This window comes from Phoenix dactylifera, chromosome 15, assembly GCF_051530095.1.
Source record: "Phoenix dactylifera cultivar Ajwa chromosome 15, Ajwa_hap1_PhDact_Kaust_v1.1, whole genome shotgun sequence".
Taxonomy (NCBI): domain Eukaryota; kingdom Viridiplantae; phylum Streptophyta; class Magnoliopsida; order Arecales; family Arecaceae; genus Phoenix; species Phoenix dactylifera.
The window spans coordinates 9,131,852-9,155,298 of NC_143204.1; the positions used below are offsets into that span (position 1 = coordinate 9,131,852).

The 23,447-nt window shown below is 39.0% G+C and overlaps 1 protein-coding gene and 1 long non-coding RNA gene across 32 annotated transcripts; one reads left to right on the plus strand and one right to left on the minus strand.

The window, feature by feature from the left end:
• The first annotated feature begins 1,221 nt into the window (after positions 1-1,221).
• LOC120109137 (uncharacterized) lies at positions 1,222-6,712 on the plus strand. Of its 12 annotated transcripts, none has more exons than XR_016398450.1 (7): positions 1,222-2,174; positions 2,249-4,171; positions 4,720-5,009; positions 5,533-5,604; positions 5,731-5,946; positions 6,082-6,201; positions 6,291-6,712. It is a non-coding gene; the product is annotated as an uncharacterized LOC120109137 (long non-coding RNA). The 12 variants fall into 12 exon arrangements; XR_016398448.1 differs by having other exon boundaries at positions 1,239-2,393; positions 3,983-4,171; XR_016398453.1 differs by having other exon boundaries at positions 1,239-2,174; positions 3,983-4,171.
• Positions 6,713-8,168: 1,456 nt separating this feature from the next.
• LOC103722509 (cysteine-rich receptor-like protein kinase 6) lies at positions 8,169-18,088 on the minus strand. 20 transcript variants are annotated; one of them, XR_016398438.1, is made up of 8 exons: positions 17,388-18,075; positions 14,477-14,791; positions 13,267-13,498; positions 10,401-10,526; positions 9,842-9,975; positions 9,461-9,671; positions 8,943-9,179; positions 8,169-8,834 (listed from the first exon to the last, which is right to left on the minus strand). XR_016398438.1 is itself a non-coding variant. In XM_089927391.1 (7 exons), exons 4-7 carry the CDS (start codon positions 10,513-10,515, stop codon positions 9,157-9,159), a joined length of 483 nt encoding a protein of 160 aa, XP_089783517.1. In that variant the 5' UTR covers positions 10,516-10,526; positions 13,267-13,498; positions 14,477-14,791; positions 17,388-18,075; the 3' UTR covers positions 8,169-9,156. The 20 variants fall into 20 exon arrangements, 12 of the variants coding, with proteins under 12 accessions (XP_089783517.1, XP_088568168.1, XP_088568167.1 ...); XR_016398440.1 differs by adding an exon at positions 10,620-10,719 and having other exon boundaries at positions 14,477-18,057; XR_016398441.1 differs by having other exon boundaries at positions 14,477-14,728; positions 17,388-18,056.
• Positions 18,089-23,447: the final 5,359 nt, after the last annotated feature.

Genomic DNA, 23,447 nt, shown 5'->3' on the forward strand with positions numbered 1-23,447 from the left:
ACTAACTATAATTAACCACTCAGCTGAACAATTCAAACTCTAACAAATCTCTAGACATTTGATAATCGATAAACATGCTGATCATTATTCAGTTACTCTATCTCTTATCTAGGATTACTTCCAGGTTCTGGGAAAGAGTGGAGATGGCGATGCATGGGCCAACCTAGTTTATCTTACAATTTTAATGGGAGAAACTTTATGCAGCTAGAGTCTTTTTTCTTTTTTGGGTAAACAACTTGATTCTTTTTTTTTAATATATAACTAACACATTCGTAGGAGACTCCAACAGTGCTGGGAAAGTTTGCTTTTCAATTATTTTTCCTAATTAGACTCTCCTAAGCCATCAAGGTTTTTTAAGATCTTCCAACCGACTCAATATTGCTTTCTCTTTTTTTTTTCATTTCCCCCATTCACGTCCTCACAAGCAACTCTTTGTTCTGATATTATATTGATCATTTTATTCCAGATGCACCCTATTTTTTGGTGTATTTTTCCTTTTTTTTTAAAATTTTTCTTTTTTTTTTTGAATAATGTGCATAGCAAGTGCAATATACTAGTGTGAGAGATGCTGAGCTCAGCCATAAAACAGAAGATGCCAGTTGAGTTAAATCTTTTTGTATCTGAACAAGACTAGAAGTGCAAGACTAGACAATATAATATAATGTACAACTTTTTGATTGCCATGACCTTTTCAGAAGCTATAGAGGAAATGCATCTCAAATACAACAATTAGTAGGTATAAGAGAGGGATTAATGTCAGACCCGAAGGACAAATGATTGATTTACTCATTCAAAGTAATGTACGTGAACGATTTTTTTAACAATATATAATTTACTGCAACGGAGCCCGTAAAGGAGTTGTAGGTACTATTGTACGGACATTAGATACCAAATACCTCACGCGGTGCAGATTATTGGAAAAAGTCAGCACTATCTTGTGTAAGACCATGGATAGCCTTCATCATCTTTAACTAACATTTGGCCACCACTCATTATTTTAAACCAGCATTAATAGAACCTTAAGCTCCATTAATAAAACTTAAGCTCCTCAAAACACATATTGCCTGGTCATTGATATGATAATAGTATCCATTAAACCAACCTCGTCAACCATTAAAGATTGGTTATAAAAGGGATAGGGGCTTCTATGAATCAGCTAGCCTATACTTACAGAGACTTGGAGATTTGCTTGGCTATTGAAGTGCCACAGCCATGACCATGGCGTCTCTGGAGAAGAATAGGCTTAGGCTCTCAGTGTTACTATGTGTCATAATCCGCAGTGTTATGACAGAGGCATTCTACGAACCCAAATCTCCTCCACCACCATCTCCATCTCCGTACTACTATTATTCACCTCCACCACCACCCAATTACTATCACTCTCCATCTCCACCTCCTTACAATTACTTCTCACCTCCTTCGACATCTTACAAGTACTCATCACTGCCTCCGCCACCCTACTATGACCATCCTTATTATTATCACTCTTCGTCTCCACCTCCTTATGAGTACTCACCTCCGCCGCCATACAAATACTACTCGCCTCCTCCACCCCCTTACTATTATCACTCTCCACCTCCACCAGCTTACAAATATTCCTCTCCTCCTCCACCCCCCTACTATTATCAATCTTATAAATATCCCTCACCTTCACCACCTTACAAGTACTCCTCATCCCCTCCACCATACCAATATTACTATCACTCTTACAAATATCCCTCTCCTCCACCACCTTATATGTATTCCTCACCTCCTCCGCCTCCCTACTACTATCACTCTTACAAACACTACAACAAATATGAGCTTTGCCGACTCTTTTATCCCGACGCTAGGAGAAAGCGTCGGAAAAGTTTGGCTCAGATCCAGCCTTTGCCGACGCTTTATTGTAGCGTCGGTAAAGGTTTACTTACATACAACGACGCTTAAAAGGGTCGAGAAAAGATTAAAATACGTCGCATAAAAGCGTCGTCCTCGAGAGCCGACTTCCCACCTCCATCGAGAGCCGACTTCCCACCTCCATCGAGAGCCGGTGCTTCCCCGCTGCCGTCTTCCTCCTTCCGTTCGCCCAGCCCCCTCTAAAATTCGGTCGATGCCCTACTTGTGCGCGCGCCGACTTCCCACCTCCATCGCGAGCCGGTGCTTCCCCGCTGCCGTCTTCCTCCTTCTCCTCTGAGGTAAGCCTCCTCCTCCTCCTCCTCCTCCTGCTGCTGCTCGTCCTCCTCCTCCTCCTCCTCCTGCTGCTGAGCAGATCAAATGATTGCGACCAAGAGATCGTTGCAATGGATGCTGGGAAGGGCGATTGGGGCGAGGAGCATGTGCGCCCTTCCCCACAAATCCGCCCCCTTCTCTTCCGAGGAACTGATGAGAATGGAACACCAGTATAGCGCTCATAAGTAAGCTATGTTGTTGTACCCCACACCACTCCCCTTCTTAGATCTCAAATTCTTGCGGCCTTGATCTAATGCTTTCCTCACTTAGATCCTCTGTTATTTATGTAGATTTATTATATTTGGTTTTGTTGGATGTCGATGCTACCAGGTCTCTGACTCGGTCGATCTTGGTTTTGTTGGGAAGGAAGAAATGTTTGTCAATGTTTCTGTGTTTTGTTTATGGGTTTATCTATGGTTTTGACAAGTCTGGTTGGTGCATGATGATATGCTGATTGAAATTGGAGGGTTGCCATGGCTTTTAAGAGTTAGTGATGCTGATTTTCAGCTGATGCTAATTTTTGATACGATGAGAATTGGTGCTATTCTTTCTTTGTTGTTTGGCTTTTTGCTCAGTAAACTTGGAATTTTTGGGCTTGGTTTGATCTGCTGCTGTAGTTTGTGGTAGTCGTATAAACCGGTGATGAATCAAGGCTTTGCTCTTGTATACAGCAGTACTAATGTTGGAGCTTCTAATACACTTGATACCTGTTTAGAAGCAACAAAATACTTAGTTGGCTTTTTTCTGATCAACTTCATGCTCTGATATGTTGGCTGTCTCTATAGTGGTCGTCTTCTGCTTGTGCGCTTTTAATAGTCCACGCTGCATTGCAAGTTCTAACTTTGTCTCATGAAAAACCATGAAATTAGGTTTACATATAAGGACATTGAAACATGTGTAACTATATATTGAAGAGATTGTAGGAGTCTGTTGATGATAGTGCTGATTCTGCTGAAGAACATTTCCACATTTGATACGCTTGTGAAGAGACAGAGACTTGGATGGATGTTGAAGGGTTAGGGTAGTGGATTCATGGACTTTATATAACGTACATGGAAGTTGTGGAAAGGAATAGAGATGGCATTTTGTTGGATCTAAGCATTATCTTATATGTCTTTGTTGGTTCTAGAGGAAATATATGGCGATGAGGCTGGGCTGGGCTTGGAGCATGGCTTTTTTTTTACCCCTGGTTACCTAATTAGTCAAAAGTTGCTTCCTTAGTTATCAAGACAAATGAGATGACTTGGTTGGGGTCCCCAAACCCCAAGGAGACGATGAACCAAAGCTGACGAGAGGGATCCCTTCAAATTGTGGGAACTGTAGTTGTCTCTGCCAGTTGGATCACTAGTCCGGCAACAACTGTGCATTTCAAAGCTTCAACTGCAAATGAAAAGGTTTGCTTCGGAAATTACAAAAAAAAACCCAGAGAGAGAGAGAGAGAGAGATAGAGAGAGAGGGGCTTTTGTGGGGTGGGGGGTACCTGCAGTCTGAGCTTATTCGCATGGAAGATTTTAAGATACAGATGCAATGCTTGATGAATCAGAAGTCATGGGCACAAGGAATTAAATTAACATCGACGGACATGCATCGCACGTTCTATACACCACAAGAATAAGTACTTCATATTTATTCATGTCGTAGCATGATTTTGCTAAGCCAGCAAGCTACAATTTGTACTTATTTTCTAATCTATCTCGAATTAGTTTACGGAAACATAGATCATCACATTATAATTCCCAAATCCTATTCATAAATTATTTCAATATTATTTCAGGTTCTTTTTGTTGGAAATTTTATTCATGATGCACAGAAGGATCAGCTGCAGAGTAGTTACTCTAATAAAACAACATGTGTGAGTAACTTTCCTCTAAAAGAAAAAAAGAAGAAGATGACTCACTTTGATAGCATCATTCCTCAAGTCTGATTTTGACTTTCGGACATTTATCAACTTAACAGATCATTGGTATGGTGATAGCATAGACATTTTTCACTCGTATTAATCCCTGCTTGTCCTATCTTGGATATGTTCTATTGCTACTTTCAAGGTCAACATTATTTCAATCATATACTTTTGTTATTGTTGCTTAGCATCTACTTTATTTTATGGTTCTGTGAAGTTTACATTGGAGAAGAGGACGGTCACTCTTATGTGGATCTTTTCGAACTAAGATGTTGTGCACGCTAGATGACTTCTTTCCTTGTTTCTTTCACTCTTTAAACATTAAGGGTTCTGCTTCACTACAACTGCACTTGCTCTCAGTTCAGGCTAGTTAGCTTTCAAGGCATTTTGTATTTTGAGCTACAAGTTTATCATGGTTCCAATTGAAGGCTTAATTTTAAAGGGTAGCCATTGGTTGGTCCTTAAATCATGTGTCTTCTTTAAAGTGCGCAACACAAGTTTGTTTCATGTTTGACTGTTTATATATATGAGCTCAGGGGAGATCATGCACCTGGATATCTGATATCTGGTCATTACGCTATTGATTAACTTCAAATCAATTTTTCCTGCAGGCACTAGGGCCTAACATCTTTTGTTGGTTATGCCCTGTATCAAAGTTCAAAGGCTCTGGTCTCCGATTTCCCACTGCATTTGACCTTCCAATATCTACAACACTAACTTGACGTATCAGGTGGCAAAGATAAGAGTAATTTGTCTATAGAAGATGGAAACCATGTAAATTTTTGTGGTTGAGCCTCGCTTGGGAGTGGCACTTACAATCGTGAAGTGCTTGCCCTACGTTTTTGGACTGACACGAGGGCTTCAAGTTACTTCTGTGGGCTGCTTATAAACTACAGGAAGGGTAAGCAGATGGAGTGCCCTTTGCAGGGGGGGGTATCCTAGGGTCTGTAAGTCCCACCATAATAGTCCGGTGAAATCTATTGGGAAGTTATGTGCCTGCCTTCAGGTGATTTATTTTGATATGGAACCTCATAAGCCTTTGACATGTGCTCGATGTTTCCTGTGTTCCACCTGGTGTAGGTTCTGAGAGGCCTGTCTCCTATCCATATTCCTTCTTCCACCTCATTTTCTCCCTTAACAGCATGTATGCCAAATGTTGGAATCAGACGGAAGTTGGAATATCAATTCCATTCTAGCCTTTATTATTCCAAACAAACATTGCATTAGGCTTACAAAATATCTATTACAGATCTTGTGCTACTTGGTGGATAAGTATTTTATAAACTCAAAATGAGCATAAGGTGCTCTTGTAGGTGCTCTTGTATGCATTTTGAATTCCGTCATATTAACTTTGGCATCTGTATCCAACACTTTGTTGTGGAAAAGAAATAGATAAGCTAAACAATTGTTATTTTTTTTTCCAGATCCAAATACACATATATTATGGATAGAGAATGCAAATGCAAAATTGAAGGCTGTCCATGACATCGAAGCAGGTCTGTTAAGGCACAATCTTTGTTCCAGTTACCTTATGAACTATTTGCATTATACTATCCTTTTCTTTTCTACTATGAATGGAAGCTAATTGTCTTGATAATTAATTAATATTTTAACTGGTTTAGGTGAGGAACTGCGGATCTGCTATATTGATGTTAGCATGGGTTATGAGGCTCGGCAGAAAATTCTTGCTGAAGGTTTTGGTTTCAAGTGTAGCTGTCTTCGGTGCTTATCTGGCGAATAACAAGCATTTTTCTTATATTTTAATAGGGATGATCTTACACTCCAAGAGGATTAAAAGTACTGAAGGCGGCTAACAGCAAAGCCCAGGACTCCTGAAGGTAACTAACAGCAAATCCTATTTCAGGGCAGCAGATGGCCCTGCCTCCATTTACACTATGCTGTTGGTAGAGATGCCAACTGGCATTGAAACCAACAAGACTGATGCCAATTCAGTTGTTTCAACCATCATGCAGGGATCACTGGATCAAACAGAGCATGCATTTTCTTTATCTCCAATAGCTCTTTTTTGTTAATGCTTCTCTGAAGCCTAGGACTCTTAACCAGCCCAGTTTTCATGCTCACGTGTTTCTAAGGTTAGTTTTCATGATTATGCTTTTATATGTTCACCTTTGGTTGTAGTTAATTGTGCTCATGTATTAATTCTTTATTGTTGGTCAAACAGGGTGGTACAGTGCAAGTTAGGTTTCAGCCTTACATTGGACAGTATTTAGCAGCAGCAGCAGAAAATGTGGTGACTATTTTTGATGTTGAGACTGACAGAAAGATATACACAGCGGAAAATGATGGGGGCTTCTACTCGGCCATCATTAAAGTTAATTGTTTAATGTGCAATAGAATTATTGAAGCCTTCTGTTTGTTATAATTATTATATTGCTATATTGTATTTGAAGAATAGTTGGAAGAAGGAACAAAAATTGTACCTTATGCATCATGCAGGTTATATACTAGTATTAACTTTAAAATATAGCCCCCATATCGTAGATTGTATACTTAGGAATTTGAGATGTATATTTTTAGAATGTTTTTGAAGTACAATGTAATCAAATATTATAATATGAATGTAATCAAAGTTCTTGTTTGTGACGTGTATTTTGTTATATATGTGATTTAGTGTATTTGTTTTGTTAGAATATAATGTGTACAGGGTATTAAAAATTACTTTTATAATTTTTTTTTAAAAAAAAAATCATTTGCCGACGCTTTTAAGCGTCGGCAAAAGCGACCGGCACAACACGGAAAAACTGGCACGCCTTTGAAGTTTGCTGCCGACGCTTAAAAGCGTCGGCACAATACTGAGTAACTGGCACGCCTTTGAAGTTTGCCGACGCTTAAAAGCGTCGGCACAACACTGGGAAACTGGCACGCCTTTGAAGCTTGCCGACGCTTAAAAGCGTCGGCATATGCCACCTTATTTAACGACGCTTAAAAGCGTCGGCATATGCCACCTTAGCCGACGCTTAAAAGCGTCGGCATAGACCGCCGACGCTTTCTTCACGCGTCGGCCTAAACCGGCCCCACGCCCACCTGCCCGACGTCGGAGCCACGCTTTGGGGAGCGTGGGTGAGAAATTCGCCGACGCTTAAAAGCGTCGGTATAGGCTAAATATAGCGCCGGGAGATATCAATTATTTTGTAGTGAAATATCCCTCTCCTCCACCACCTTATAAGTATTCCTCACCTCCTCCGCCTCCCTACTACTATCACTCTTACAAATATCCCTCTCCTCCACCACCTTATAAGTATTCCTCACCTCCTCCGCGTCCCTACTATTATTATTATTCTCCTCCTCCACCACCAACTAATTATAAATCACCACCTCCACCATACTAATAGAAGTGTCCACCTCCACCACCTTTGTACCATTATTATCTTTCTTATCATCATCCAAGTCACCGCCTACACTACACGAGTCTCACCAGCAGCAGCAGCATATACCATTAGTCACCATGCCCACCATCTCAATCCTCTCATCAATCGACTACCCAACATCCCACACCATCATCTCCTTCTCCTTGCTAGTTTAAGCCTCCACCTACACCATCTCCATCCCCTGCCCCACCTTTCACATAAAAATTGTTACCACCTACGCGACACCATCTCCTCATCCACGCAATAATTATCTCCCTGTTGTTGCCATTATCACTATTATCACCACTAGCGTCACGCTAGTATATATTCTCCTACAGCATACATATTTAGAAATCTACTATGGTCTGCTACTCCATCAGGCCTCTATAATATTGTACTGGATATTGTGTAATTCTGAAAACCAGCATGGAGTTCTGATTCCAATATTGTTAACAGCTCCTGTCGATGAATGTTTGTTTTGCCATTATTTTGAGTCTTGGAGCGATTTCCTTGGAGATCTCCATGTTGTACTAGCCCCGTGGTATTCTAATATGGACTGTTTATGTGAGACATATTTATATATATTATTGCTTTTAAAAAAAAGTGAGATGCTTGTGAATTCTCGTTGCAACGGTGCCAGTTCTACGTACATTTGGTTAGGCGACTAAAGCCGACCCACTTTGCTAGGGCTGTCTGTAACCTCTTCTTCTATACTAAACACACTATCAGTTCATTAATAAAAGAAATTAAAAAGAATAAAGGCAATCCAATGACACAAACCTGAAACCGGGAGAGGTCATCGTCGATATATAGGACTTCTAGTTAATATAATAGCATATGATGATTTAAGACGAGAAGAATGCAAAGCCTGCTTTCACTGTAGGGAGAGGCGCATGCTTGGATGGCTACCACGTAATCATCTCGAAAACAAAGAGGATCCCTTCCTCCTTATTTTCCTTTCCAACTTTCTCCATTCCATTTTTGTTCACCAAATGAGGAGGGTCTAGCGATCTTGGCTCTGCCTTCCAAACTCGACCGGAATTCCTTCTTTTACTCTATGAATTGGAGAGGCCGGTGTTGCCTCCTCTTCCTTTTACTCTCCCCATCCCCTTTTTGAGACACCAATGGACCCTCTCTCTCCCTCTCCATTTTCTCTTCTGTCACTAATTTTCTGACCGTGCCATGCCTCCCTTGTTTTGTAGACCTCATAGCTCACTGTATCTTCAACATATTCAGAATTAGAAAAATCACTGTTCTTTCTGCCTGCCACGATCTCTAAAACCAGAATACCAAAACTATATACATCTGACTTGATAGAAAACTGCCCATGCATGACATACTCCGGTGCCATATACCCACTGTAATAAGTTGAGTATATTATTTAAAATACTCTTTAATCAACCAGTGAATGCATTGGTAATTCTTTCAGATAGAGAATGCATAGGTTGTTCAAGATTTCTACTTACAATGTTCCAACGACTTGGTTCGTGGTGCACTGAGTTTGGTCTCCACCAAAAAGCCTAGCCAAACCAAAGTCTGAAATCTTTGAGTTCAAATCTGCATCTAATAAGATATTGCTAGCTTTTAAATCCCGATGTATAATTTTTAATTGAGATTCTTCGTGCAGGTATTGTAGGCCTCGAGCAATCCCACCAATGATCTTGTTCCTTTTTCCCCAGTTTAGCTGTTCGCGCTTTCATGATCTATGTCATACAAACTTGATAATCAATTAAGGATGATCAATTAAGGCAATACATATGAGAGTACATCCAAAGAGGGCTTAAACATAAGATGGTCAGACATTTGTTTCTTCTGCACTAACAAAAGAGTTACACTAGAAACACAACTATATTAAGTTGGTAGAGGAGAGCCTACATTTAAACAAACACCAAAGTTGGAGGTTCAGTATTAAGTTATAGTTCAACAATATTATGCTGGCTGCATACGTTTAATAGTCAGTTTTGAGTGGATGAAGAAATTATACCAAAAAGAATGGTGTCCAGGCTTCTGTTAGGCACATATTCATAAACAAGCAACTTCTCTTGTTCTTCTAAGCAAACACCCAGAAGCCTTACAAGATTCCTGTGCTGGAGTTTTGCAACTAAAACTAGCTCATTTCTCAGCTCTCTGAATCCTTGTGATGAACTAGCTGATAACCTCTTCACTGCTATTTCTCGTCCATCAGTTAGTAGTCCCTATACAGAATTATAAGTTTAACAGGAGTTATATAGAACCTGAAGAAATTAAAGATAAATATAGAACTGATTTGGATCAAGAAGATTACGTATGATAAAGTTTTTTTATTGGAGTACAATTCTATTAAGATTAGATATAAAGAAGTTGATGCAATAGGCTACCATGATACCTTGTAAACTGCACCAAAGCCGCCTTCTCCAAGTTTGTTCTCTTCAGAAAAGTTAGATGTTGCAAATCGTAGTGTAGATATATCAAGTAATAGGGACTCGACACTTGCGATTTCCTCCAGGCTACTCCCATGTACTGAAAGTGCACGGAATTTTGAAACTATTGTCAAAAATTTCTTTTGAATCTTACAAATAATGATAAGAAGATGAGATAATTGGACCCAGAAAAAAATTCAGAAAATGATGTTGCTTAATTAAACCAAGTCAGCTCTAAATCAAGACTAATATATAGATCGTTGCCTCTCAAGGCGGCAACTTGTGGACCGTTGGACCTCGTTTTAACAGACTTATTAAAGGCTATTGAAATAAATAATCAAGCAATGCACACTTTTTTTTGCTTATAGTAAACCTTTCTGGTCATAACTTCTATAGTAACTTCACCTAAGATTTCATCCTTTTTTCCTCTTGGTAGAACTTTGGTCAAGCCCCAAAAAAAATGTAAAGAAAAGAGCTGGATATTTTGTGAAACAATAGAAAGCATTTAATTCATGGGTTACTTACATGGTAACTTTACAAATGGCTTCCTCCTCCTCGAGATGCAAATGCAAATTATGCAGATCAGCACGAATGCAGTTACTAGAGGTATAGCAATAGCAAGGACCATACCGATGGCCATTTTCTTCTTTCCTGCATTTGATAAATGACCACTTTCATTTGCATTTCTGTATCAACATGGCACATTGACGATAACAAGACATGGAGCCATTGGTTAAGACATACATCATATTAGTGCATCTTTATTGTCTGTTACAAATGTTTGTGGCATGTATGGCAATTGAGGCCGGTCATATTGTGGGAAAGCTTTTATTTATTGTCTTTCCTGCATTTGATAAATGACCACTTTCATTTGCATTTCTGTATCAACATGGCACATTGACGATAACAAGACATGGAGCCATTGGTTAAGACATACATCATATTAGTGCATCTTTATTGTCTGTTACAAATGTTTGTGGCATGTATGGCAATTGAGGCCGGTCATATTGTGGGAAAGCTTTTATGAGTATTTACTCTATAAACCTTATGATTCTTATCTGGCAGGCTTGTTGAATAGAGTGTCTCGGATAAGTGGATTGAGTTTGGATACTTTGTGGTGAATGTTTTACACCATAGAGGGTTGTATAGTCCTTGATCATTGCCATGTCATCTGATCGTGGAAGATAGACAACTGTCAAATACGGCATCATGTTGCGTTCCAAATGTTGTACATCACTATTGGATGTTAAATAGCCGTCCGTCTCCATGATTGGATGACATGGCGGTGATTGCAGGTTGTACAATTCTTCCTGGTGCAAAACATGTACTGCAGAGGATCCCTACTCAAGTGAATTAGGTGTGAAGCAGAACTAGGGTCCAAAATGGACTGCCATTCAAAAGGAATCCATGTGCAATCTTTTCATGCTCCTAGGTTAGTAATAAAAATGTGATCCTATGGAATGTTAATTTGGTGCAATTATGATAGTGCGAACTACCTTTGATCGAACAATAATATACTGGTGCTAGCCAGCAAACCCTTAAATTAAAGAAAAGGTTCTCTACTTTGGCTGGTTTGTGGAAATAACCCTCGTATATTACAGTGTCCTACATGACTGAATAAATTCATTTCATGCAGGTCTGGAAGCAGTGGGTCAAAGGAACAATTTTGGAGATATTGGACCCATCTTTAGGCAACCATTGCCCAAGAGGCGAAGTGTTAAGATGTGTTCGGATTGGCCTATTGTGTGTCCAGGAAAATCCATCTGATAGACCCAACATATTACAAGTTGTTGTGATGCTCAGCAGTATCTCTGTGTCTCTCCCGGCTCCTTCTAGACCAGCATTTTGCATTGGAAAGAGTGGTATTGATTCAGATGCTTATTCAAATGAAGTTGATTTATCTAGAGGTACGTATGACAAATCTTCAAGCAAGTTAATACCAAAGTCACCAAATAAGGTGTCGATTACAGAACTTGAAGCTAGATAAATGTATGAAGCTAAGTAGAAGAAGGTTGATGAATATCTTGAACAATTATGGTCTTTCTTCAAAATTATAAAGATTTTTCATCATGGATGTAACACCTGCATTTTTTATCAGACCCTCATAAACACTGGAAATCCAGTGTGCGCGCCTCATGTCTGCCCATTCTCTTACAAGACAATCTATTACTTGATTTCCTTTATTTCCATGTTTACTGATCTTCCAGAATTTAAATAAAGTTCAAGAAAATGATGCATAGAGAACAAGGACATAAACCTAACCTCAAGCAAAATTACCAAAGAATGGTTGTGGATACACAATTGCAAATCCAAATAGACAAGAGAAGGAAAGTGCATAAAAGCAAAGATGATATTTGCTCTAATTAGGTTGGGCGATTAAAAGTATGAACTGCAGCAACCTAAGAGCCGAGGAAAGAGACCAGAGAAAAATGTCTTTTGTCCTGATAGAAGTGGTATTATACTAATAACTAGGCATGATAAGAGGACTTGAAGAAACTCGGACACTCTGTTTTAGAAGAACTAACAATCCCTCATAATTTTATAGCATTTTGTCACCTTGTTAGCACCAAAAAATAGAGGTACCAAGACAAATTTTACTACCACATAATAAACATCTTAAAAGTTAGCAAATTTAAGAAACTGTAATCTAATGGGAAAAATTATAGACATCATAAGCAATTCAGTCATATTGGCCTTTGTCAACAATCAAGTTATGAAGTCAAAGGAGTAATCTGTAAGGTGTACCAGGAAGCAAGCACATTATTTTTGCAAGAAGTTTATGATTTTGTTCTGTATTCCGATGATTCCATTATGAGAAGCTCATCCTTTGACACCATGTCTCTAGGTATGTCATGCTTTAAACCTTAGTTGCCAAAACTGGGAGCAGATGCAGAAATGGATACAAGGAAATGAATTTTAAAAAAAATTGAAGGAAATACTTAGGAAGTGAGTACCCAATCGAGTTTCTGGGGAATTTATGAAGCTGGGAAGTAACCCTCAGTAGAAATTTCCCATGACCAAGTCTTAGTCTATGTTTACATCACTCAACCTCCTCAAACAAGTGCAATTACCCAATATGCATATCTGCAGCAATCGAAAGCTAGTGGCTACATGTAAACGTGAATTCACCAGCTTCTTCCTCAATTGAATGGTCATCCAATGCACTCATTCCAGTTCCACCGGTAATGAGGGTATTTATTCTATCTCAACATTGTCATATAAGCATGGCTAATCTAGAAGTACACAACATATATTATGAGATGAAATGCAGCAGATAAAGCAACCACCTAAAGTAAATAAGATGAAATATTGTTTCATCAACATTACTGTAATGGCTGTGCATCCTCAGACTGCTAATCAAGTTTCAGCAAATGTGAATATAAGGGCTAACCTTTTATGTTATTATTCCAATACTAATTAAGAGGTCTTCTGCTCTAGTCATGAGCATATTGGTAGTCGCACTGCCAGAATTTTCCAAATAACAAAATTGGGTGCCTCCCCTCCCCTGTTAATCACGATCACTGTATTAAATTTTTGACCCACTCTTAAAATATCAGTGTCGCTATGTCTTTTATCTGACTTCTTCCAAGGATTAGAAAGGCTGTCACATCATTGGTTGTGCCCTGTAAGATATAGAAGTCATCAGTCAAAGCAAAGAATTGCAGTTCTAGCAACATTTAAAATCTAATATTCATGACTTGATGGGTTCAAAGGCAATGTTGCTAATGCTTCTTTCTTTGAAAGTTCTTTCAACTACTTTATGCTGTCTTTCTTTGAACTTTTCTATTGCAGATGCTAAGGCATAAACTGCTAGACCACCAACAGAACTTCCAAGTTAACCTCGATCCTTTGCTCTCCTCCTAATCCTTCAACAAAACCTAGGTGAAATCCTGGACTGGGTCTATGGCCTTGCTCTCTGTCGAGGCAGTATCGGCCTCCTAGCATGTTCAACGTGCCTCAAAACCACATCTCAGGATCCCATGCGACTATGCCCACATGGAAAAAGTGCAATTTATCACGTATGATGATCGCCACCTGTACTAACTACATGATCACAATTTATTACAAAAATTGGATGATCCCAAATATGTTTGCAAGTGAGGCTGCAGTCAAGCAAAACGATTAGATCAGGAACTGGGAAAGATAATAATTGCGATTTCTCAATAAGCAGTAATTGTTTATGTGTTTCTATTTTGTCAAAATTCCTTCTACCGAAAGCAACAAAGAACTCATCTGGGCAACCCCAGCCTTTTGCAAGTTTGAATATATGCATGAGAGCACAATGATGGTCGGTTGGCACCTTAAAGTAATTACAAACCCAGCAAATTTCCTGTCCAGAGTATGCTCCACCCATGTTTTAGATTCCATTACACGCGTATGTTCCAACTGGAACATAGGATTCCGGTGGCCAAGCAACAAACAACACTAAGCATTACCCATGATAAATTTTGGGCATATCTCCTTGCTACTTAACCATTCATGAAAAGAACAATCATGTAGTTAACAAGCAAAAAAGAAACATGTCTTCAATGAATGAGAGCCAACGAAAATGAAATCTTGAATCTTTGACTTTACTAACATGATGAAGAAATAAATTGTACCTGGTAAAGAATAACCGTGTGGTGCAGTGCATTTTCATGTGGCAAAGATTTTCTTCGCAACTGCATTGCTTCTGAGCATCGCTGTCTCTGAGAACAGGATCTCTTCCTGGCTGTTGACATGCTACTTCTTCCCTTAACGCGGGCAAAGCTAAGATTTCAAGAGACGCTTTCCATAATCAAAGAAATGCGACTTCTTTAATTCAAAAAGGTCTGGCTGTTGAGATGCCCCTTCTTCCCTTAACGCAGGCAAAGCTAAGATTTCAAGAAACGCTTCCCATAATCAAAGAAATGCAACTTCCTTTAATTCAAGAAGGTCTGACGCCAAAGACAACGCAAAATATCAGGGCTAATGAAGCATATCTATCATGTTCCTCAGACCAACAATATGTCGTACCAAAAGGGGTTTAGAAAAGATAATTGCTTCACAACCCTAATCGAAATCGGAGAAAGACAAAGAGGTTGGATTACCAACAGAAAAAATAAAATAAAATAAAATAAAGAAATCGGGGTCAACAGTGTGAAGGAGGAGAACAATAAATCCAAATTTTGAGAAAATCAAGAATCCAGGAAAAAGGGGAAGGTGAAGAAAAAAACAGAAGAACAATATGAGAGAAGAAGCCGGTACCATCACCTGCCGCAAGGACCTCTGGTCGTTGGTCACTAGTGCCCTGCCGGACCACCACCTCTTCCCTTCCCTCTTCCCTAGGAGACCATGAGGACCTCCCTCTCCCTTCTCTATTTTTCTAACAAAAAAAACACCTGCTTCTCTCCCTCTCCCTCTCCCTGTTTCCCTCTCTCTTACATTTGGGTGGACCCTGGAAGAATCTCTCTCTCTCTCTCTCTCTCTCTCTCTCTCTCTGCGTGTGTGCATGTGCCCCGGTCGAACCCACTAGAGGGTCCTAAACTAATATTTCAACTGTCAATCGTGTTGACCTCTGCTCTTCGCCAGGCATCACTGGATCCACCATTGACAACCCCCATCGAGTTGCCTTTGCTCTGATCGAAATCTCGTTTTCCAATTCGGAAGATCATTACCTAGAATCAGACGAATTCTGGCGCCGGACGCCGACCACCCAACCAGTCTAGTTTTTCTTCCATCTCTCCATCATATTTTTCACCATTTCCCTCGTTCCATCTATAAGTCTCTTATAACTGATGGTCTTAGTTTTGTGTAGGAGTGCATCATCCGAATAAGGAGAAATTAAAGTAGGGTTGTACACTCTAGACCTTTTTATTTATTAATTTTGAGGAATGACTTAGAGTAGGAGAAAGAATTTCTAGGTGATGGGCTATAGATCAAGGGCGCGTGCCTAAATTGGGACTCTACCATCTAGAGCTATGACCGCTAATACTGATACGCAGATTTAGGGTCATCACCCCTAATACCGAAGGATCCAAGTTTGTAGAATCCTGAGAATGTCTGGAAACCCAATGAAGACACTTCCTATGCCCAAACGTAAAACTTTATTGTACTTTAGGAACTTTTTAGAAAACCTACAATTGGTGTGTTCTGTTGCAGTCACGTCTAGCCTCGTTGAAAACTAATATGTAGGTATCGCTATATTCTAGGTTTTTTAGAGATGGATTCATGTCACATTTTTACTTAGAAAAATCATTTTGCAGTTGTTATCTTGATCAATTTGTTTTTGCTTTTGTACAGACATTCGGAACACAATTTTCCATAAGTTTATATATGTGTATGAAAAAACGGGTATAGTTTACAAAGCACAAAAAAAAAATTTGACAATGTAGACCAAGCATAGGAGACTACATTGTGTATGATGGTTGGATTTTTATGATAAAATTGTGCTTCAAGAAAATTGTTAGAATGACATAGCATGTTGTGAAGCATTTCATGTCAATTTATTTAAAGTTTATACATGTTTGTGTCTGTACCACATCCAGACTGATTGTGCTCTAAAGGTTGGTGTAGGCCCAATAAAATCGGTTTAGATCCAAGAGAGCAAGAGTTATCGATCCATGATGAAGCCTTAGTGTAGTGAAATCCACATAGGATAGCTGCACCCATCTTTCGAATATTCATAATAGGAAGGAGTGCCGTAGTTATAGCTATTTTTCCACTATCCATAATATGAGAGGAAGGGTAGCACTACTCATCATATATGGTACTAGTGGTCCATGTGACAAATACTAGTGAGGACAAGTATCCAAGAGGAGTAGTGGCACCCATCTTACAGTTAGGAGGAGCCACCTATAAATATCAGAGTATAATGTTGATAAAGAACCTTTTGACATCCAACATATCAATTAATTGTATTTTATCTTTACTTATCTTAACATTAGCTTTATATTATACTATACTCACTGCAAATAAAATAGTCTTTTTCAACGCTTTTTAAAGCCTATACCGATGCTATAAGCGTCGGTAATTTTAGCGTCAATGCTTTCAAAAGCGTCGCATAGGTGGGGATGGAAACATTTTTTACTGATGCTTTTTCAAAACGTCGGCAAAAACTGATGCTATGTTGACGCTTTTAAGCATCGTCCTAATTTGCAGTCCGCAGATGTTTATAAGCATCGGCATAATTATTTTAAAAAAAAAAATTGAAAACCCTAAACCTAGAGACCTGAGGATGGCTATTCCGGTCTCCGGCGGTCACCTTCGGAGAAACCCTAGCAAGAAGATCTCGGGATTCTTCTTCGCGAAGGAAGGGGAACACGCTGAGGACCCCCTCCTCCTCGGTCCACGGCACGGCCTCTAGAGCTTTCCTCACCTCCAATTTCTCGAATCCTCACAGATTCACGCAAGACAGCGACCGCATAAGTTAGATGAACCCCCTTCAATCTCTCGAAACTCACAAATTCACGCAAGACAGTATGAAAACATTAAAAATTAAGAAACTGAAAAATGACATATGTATTTTTTTAGAGAATATTCTGAATCCCTAACCTCCATTAGGTTGATCAGAAGATGTCGGCCAGCATCCCGGACGGGCTGCCTCCCATCACCAAGCCTCTTGATGACGGCGGGTATGAGACCATTAAAATGGAGCTTGAAGTGCTCCCCGGAGAGCACAGTAGTGAAGGACAGTGCCTGAAGTGCGCCCTAGGAGACCCGAAAATTGTTGTCTTTGAGGAGATCCGTGCAACAATCGACGAGGGCCGTGACCTCGGCTGACAACAGGCTCTTCGTAGACGCCTCCAATAGCTGGGGAAGCTGCTCCACCCTCCATCCGCTCTTTCGTGTCCGTCACCCGCGCCATCTCCATCGCCTCCTCCATCTCGCCCCCCAGGGAGGAGAACCTAAAAATATTCTCCCTAGGGTTAGTGCTTCGGATCTGGAAGGGCCCTCTACGATCGAATCTAGCAAAAAAAAAATTCAAGGAGAAATCAAAAGAAATCAAGCCAAGCGAGCGAGAGAACAAGAGGGGTTAGGGATCAGGAAGGGATTAGGATCGGGACAGGCGGAGGGTGGGATTTATGTGGGTGGGTTTTGGGGGCCTCCGATGATGCTGTAGAGAAAAGCATTGTGGGGGTGGGGGCTAGGTTCATTTGGACTCCGACAATGTTTTAGAGAGAGCGTCGTTGGGGGTGGGGGCTGGATGTGGACTCCGACAACTCTTTTTTCAAAGTGTCATTTGGGGAGAGGTTCGTTTGGCCTTCGACGATGCTTTTAAGCATCATCTAATTCTTTTTCTTTTCTTTCGCCTTCGACGACCCTATCTAGCGTCGTCATAGTATTATGATTGCCGATGCTATTTAAAAGTGTCGGTAAATTTTAGCGCTAGACCAAAATTACCGACATTTCTATCTAGCGTCGACATGTAAATGTTGGGATAGCCAACTTTTTCTATGGTGACTTTATTTACTAGTAGGGCTCTACTTTAAGAGTAGTGTTAACTTAAATCTCTACTACCGTAGCTCAGGCTACACCTTAACACTATTTGAATCTATTTTTTTTTAACGATGGTATGATGGTGGTAAAAGTTCTTGAATGTTAAGGCATCTAGACCCATACTACTCTCACATCCTTTCTTTAATCATCATCTTTTTGGTAGCTCAAACACTGATGGCATGCTTGCATATCTATTTACTCTTGTTATCAGACTTGTCATCCTTTTTATTAGCCAACAAGTTTTTTGGCACACTCAGAGAGAACAAAAGGAGCAAATAAGTTTTTTGGTAGTACTAGTGGGACATTTGTATAGCTATCATTACGTTGTTATAGAAATAGATTGAAAAAATAGTTAAGATTAAAGTAATCGCCGTACTAAGACCACTTACAAAGCGATATATAGCATCTTCAGCTTTCGTGGCAGATCAAGTCAAGAGAGTTATTCTCTGACTAGGCTAGGATAAGTAGAAAGGTTAAGTGAACACATAAAGTCCCAACCCATCTCTCTCGACATGCTTCCAATTGAGAAGTTATCTCACTCCAAGAAATCAAAATCAACTTTTTGTCCAATCATAACCACTCTAGTGGAGAGAGGTACCTGAGTTGGAGCGGTCTGAGGAGTTGGTGATGTTTTTTCAGTTTGAGAAGGCATTATGTCCATTTGAGCTTTTGTTCTTCTCGCAGACGAAACTTGGGTTTCCGTTCTATTCAACCGTTGTGCAACTTGCTTCTTAGGACCCATTGAGAATCCAAAGGAGGAAAAACAAGATCGAGGATGGATGGATTTTGGAGGAGGAACAAGCAAAGCAAGGTATCGAATGGAATAAAGAAGAGATGAGATGAAATAGAGTAGAGAATATTCGGATTTATCATCCATCTTCTGACATAAGGGTTAGCTCGAACTTATTTTCGAGTCAACTCTTGAGTGGTGGGATCGTCCCCTCATTTTTGAGAGTCGACTACTCCCCTCCCACAGAACTTCGTGTCAATTCGAAGCTCCCACTTACTCGTAAGGGTCGGCTCCTCATTATTTGGTGTCAACTCCTCTGGTTAAGGACTGACACATAGAGAAAAAAATTCAGGATTTTCAATGGAATGTAGTTGAAATAGAATAGATTTAAAGTGATAATCTGGAGCTCAATAGAAAGGAGTAAACACAAGGGATTATAAACTCTCAAATCATCTTTAATCACAAAAATTATTTTTTTATTTAGAGGTTTTGCAAAGATGTCGGTCAAATACTTTTTAGAATGTACAAATTTAATTATTTTGCACACGGTGTTTTAAGAAATGATGTCTTATTCTAGTGTGCTCGATTTTTGAGTGCTGATTTGGATTCTTAGTTAAATTTATAGCACTTGTTATATTTTATGTGATGGCCAAATACATATGTTCTACATTTAAATGTGATTTTTTAGAATTAGATACATAGGTAAACATTCAACACAATATCAGGTCTACAAAGAATCTATCAAGCCTCTATAATGTTTTAAATCAATACTTTTATCATGCTCAACTTTGTTTAATTTACAAGAGGGGCTTAAAGGAGTATCGAAATGTTTTGCATTCTTTAGACCAATTTTTTTCATGATTTCTCCTGCATGCTTCTATTGGTTGATGAAGATCCCATCTCTTATTTGTTTGATTTGGAGATCAAGTTAATAATATGAGTTCACCTATTATGTTCATCTTGAATTTTTCTTGCATGAGCGTAGTCAAATCTTGACATAGCATTTCATTAGTAGCACCTTATCAACATAATTATGTGCAAATAATGTATCATAATCCTTTCAACTTATGAACAGGGGTTATATCAAAAGGTACCTTTGAAAGATCATATTCTAACAAGAATTCGCTTAATTCTTCGCCTAGTTGATTTTCACAGGCAATATACCAAAACCTACACTATCCAATTCAGGGTTTGGATAGACCTATCCCCAAGTTTTAGTCCCTAAAACTTGTTACAATAGAATATACATAGAATAAAGTATAGCTCCTGAACAATAAATACAAAATAAAAAATAGAGATTGACTCTGTTGGGTTGGCTTTGATTGATCTTGAATGCGCTTCATTAACTCTCAATTGCAGAAGATGTGATCTTTCAGCTCTCAATATATGCACTTGAATAATTTTTTCTTTGAAGCTGTCTTTTCTCATTCTTTTTATCTATTTTTCTTCTCTTTTCAAGTTCTCTTCTTTTTTCTTAGTGTTTCCATGTATTTATATTATTTGGAAGTGGTTGGAATACTCTTCTAGCCAATAGATAGGTTAAAAGAGCCATTATGATATGAAAACAACATTTTTTATTTATAGAAAAGTAGATGTTACTATTGTAAGGCGCAGAGAAGTCGACTCGATATTTTTAAGGGTCGACTTATGATATCCAAGAGTTGACTTATGATCTTCAGAAATCATCTTGAGCTTGCTGTTGCTTTTGTTATGCTCAGTCTTTCTTTTGTGACTATTGTGGAGTTGGCTTTCTTAGTTCAGAGGTCGACTCATCTGATGACAGGGATGGACTCGATATTTTCAAGGGTTTACTTTTCAATGGGCTGAGTTTTGTTGCTTTTTTATCTTTTCATTATAGTCGTTTAGGGGCCGACTTGCTTGTTTCTAGGGTCAACTCTTGTCTGACTAGAGTCAGCTCATGTTTTTCATGCGTCGACTTGCCAAAGCGATAAAATTTCTAGTTCTCTGTTTATTCTCAATGGCCATTCAGAGGTCGACTCATTTGTCTCTAGGGTCGACTGTTGTTAGACTAGAGTCTCCTTGTATTTTTCATGTGTCGACTCGCCAATTTGATGAATTTTGCAGCATTTTGTCCATCTTCTGAGACTGATCTGGGGTTGACTCGTATTTTGCTGAAGTCGGCTCATGAAACCATATCAGCTAGTGATAATGTGCTAGGGTCAACTCATTGCAAACTGAGGATCAACTCTGAGATAGCTTAGAACAAAATTTTCTATATTTGCATGTGAGCTTCCTAGAATTGCTTCAAGGCCTTTTGGGAGGTTTGTTTCTCGATATAGAGCTTCATATAGATGATCTTCATTAGAGAATTACTAAAGGCTTTTTTCTTGGTTTTCTGAAATTAATCAACCAAACTTAAAGCAATAGATTAGTCATCTTTTTTACTCAATTATTTTGCATCATCAAAATCAAACCTTTAGGGTTAACAATCTTTCCCATTTTGATGATGACAAAATCTTTGATTTCCAAAAGAGAATAGTATAAAATTCAGATAGTAGTATAAGCAAGATTAACATCTAAGGAAAAACACTTAAACCTACAAGCTAAAATATCCATTTATTAAATAGAATTGCAACATTGAATCATATCACAAAAATAGATAGATAAGCACATGTCACTTGAACTTAAACTATAGATATCCATTCATTAAAGAAATTGTCATAGATAAATGCATGTCGGATGAATTTAATCAGTATCTTTTTATAAAGTAAAAGAGTTTAAATACAAATATGACTCATTCAAACTATAGGTATGGAATAGGAGTTAGTTACAATTCAAGAAAACTTAGGAGTCTCTACAAATAAGAGAAAAAGAAAGGTTCCTAAGTCCTAGACTCATTTGAGGAAGTAGATGAAGATGAGGATGAGGGTAAGCCATGATAAAGATGATAAATAGTTAATCTTCTAGTTCTAAACCCTGGTGGAGAAGGATGAGGTGGATGAGATGGACCAGGTTGTTGGGTTTGAATGGATCTCAATGTTAGAAGTATGCCCTAGAAGCCAATTTGGCTGACGCATTATTTTATTCTGGGACATAAATTTGTACTTGACCTAATAATGAATTTATTAGAATGGGCATTCTTTTCATTCATGTTCTTATGTGTCCATGAATCGTCCAAGAAATTAATAAGATGATGACGCATATTCTCAAGAGTTGAGAATTTGAGGCATGTGTCATTGGTGATTAATTTCTGAATTGCTCCTGATCGATGGATCATCACGAGGACGGTGATCGATCCGCTGAGATTAGTGCACAGATCGCTTTCTTTGATGGACGAGTCTTGAGTCCACAGTGTGGCGACACTGGAGCAATTGTGCAAGTGCTTGTTAGAGAACAAGGGTACTGAGCGTGACCATAGCAAGTAGTCACTTGGATGTCTATCCACTCGTCAGTGACTTACTTGATGCTGTAGTTGTATGACTGGTCCTTTGACCTGCGATGCCTCGGCTATTCACAGTGAGGTTGCTGTAGTTTGACGAGCACATAAACATGAGCCCTAGCCAATTGGGTTCTTGTGGTGCAGATTGGCTGCAGTAGGTTCATTGTAGGAGTAGGGGTGCATCTAGATGGAATCTATCGATCTTGATAGGTTAAGAGAGATCCTATGTGATTTATGAGACTGAGTTCGTAAATCCTCGGCCGGGGTAGTATGTACAGTGGAAAAGGAGTTTTCCATTCTCGAACTTAACTCGAATAAATCTAGACATATGACAGACGACGGGGTTTGACGAGTTATCCATGACCTCCGTTCTGTAGGGATCCACGATAGAAGGACTGTATCATACGATAACTGCACCTAGAGGTTCATCATTCCATTCTGCTGGGTTGCCACTACATGCTGCTAGGTGTCACTAGTGGATGGTGAGACTCACAGGGACTATCTTGATGATCGATGATCCCTGGTGGGTTGAGTTGGAATTGTTCCAACCCATTGAAAGGAGTTTTCAATGATATTGTGATAGAGATCGCAATATATCTCACTACCAGACAGAATAGAACCTATGGGGTCACACACAATAGAGGTATTGACCGATCCGATGGTTGAATTGTAATTTGCAATCACAAATAATTTATAATTATCAATTTGATTGATAATTGTTTTAACTCACTAAAAGTTAGTGAGTAGAAGAAGGAATAATTGCAATTGGATTGCAATTTAATTAAATCAATTGGACTTAATTAATTGGGCTTGATCTTATTTAATAAGAGTCCTATTTGCAGTAGGACTCCTAGAGTCCTAATTAGATTAGGACTTCAAATTAAATTAGAGTCCTACTTGGAGTAGGTTCCTAAAGTCCTAATTGGATTAGGACTAAAATTATATGAGTCCTAATCACTTTAGGATTCCTAAAGTCCTAATTATT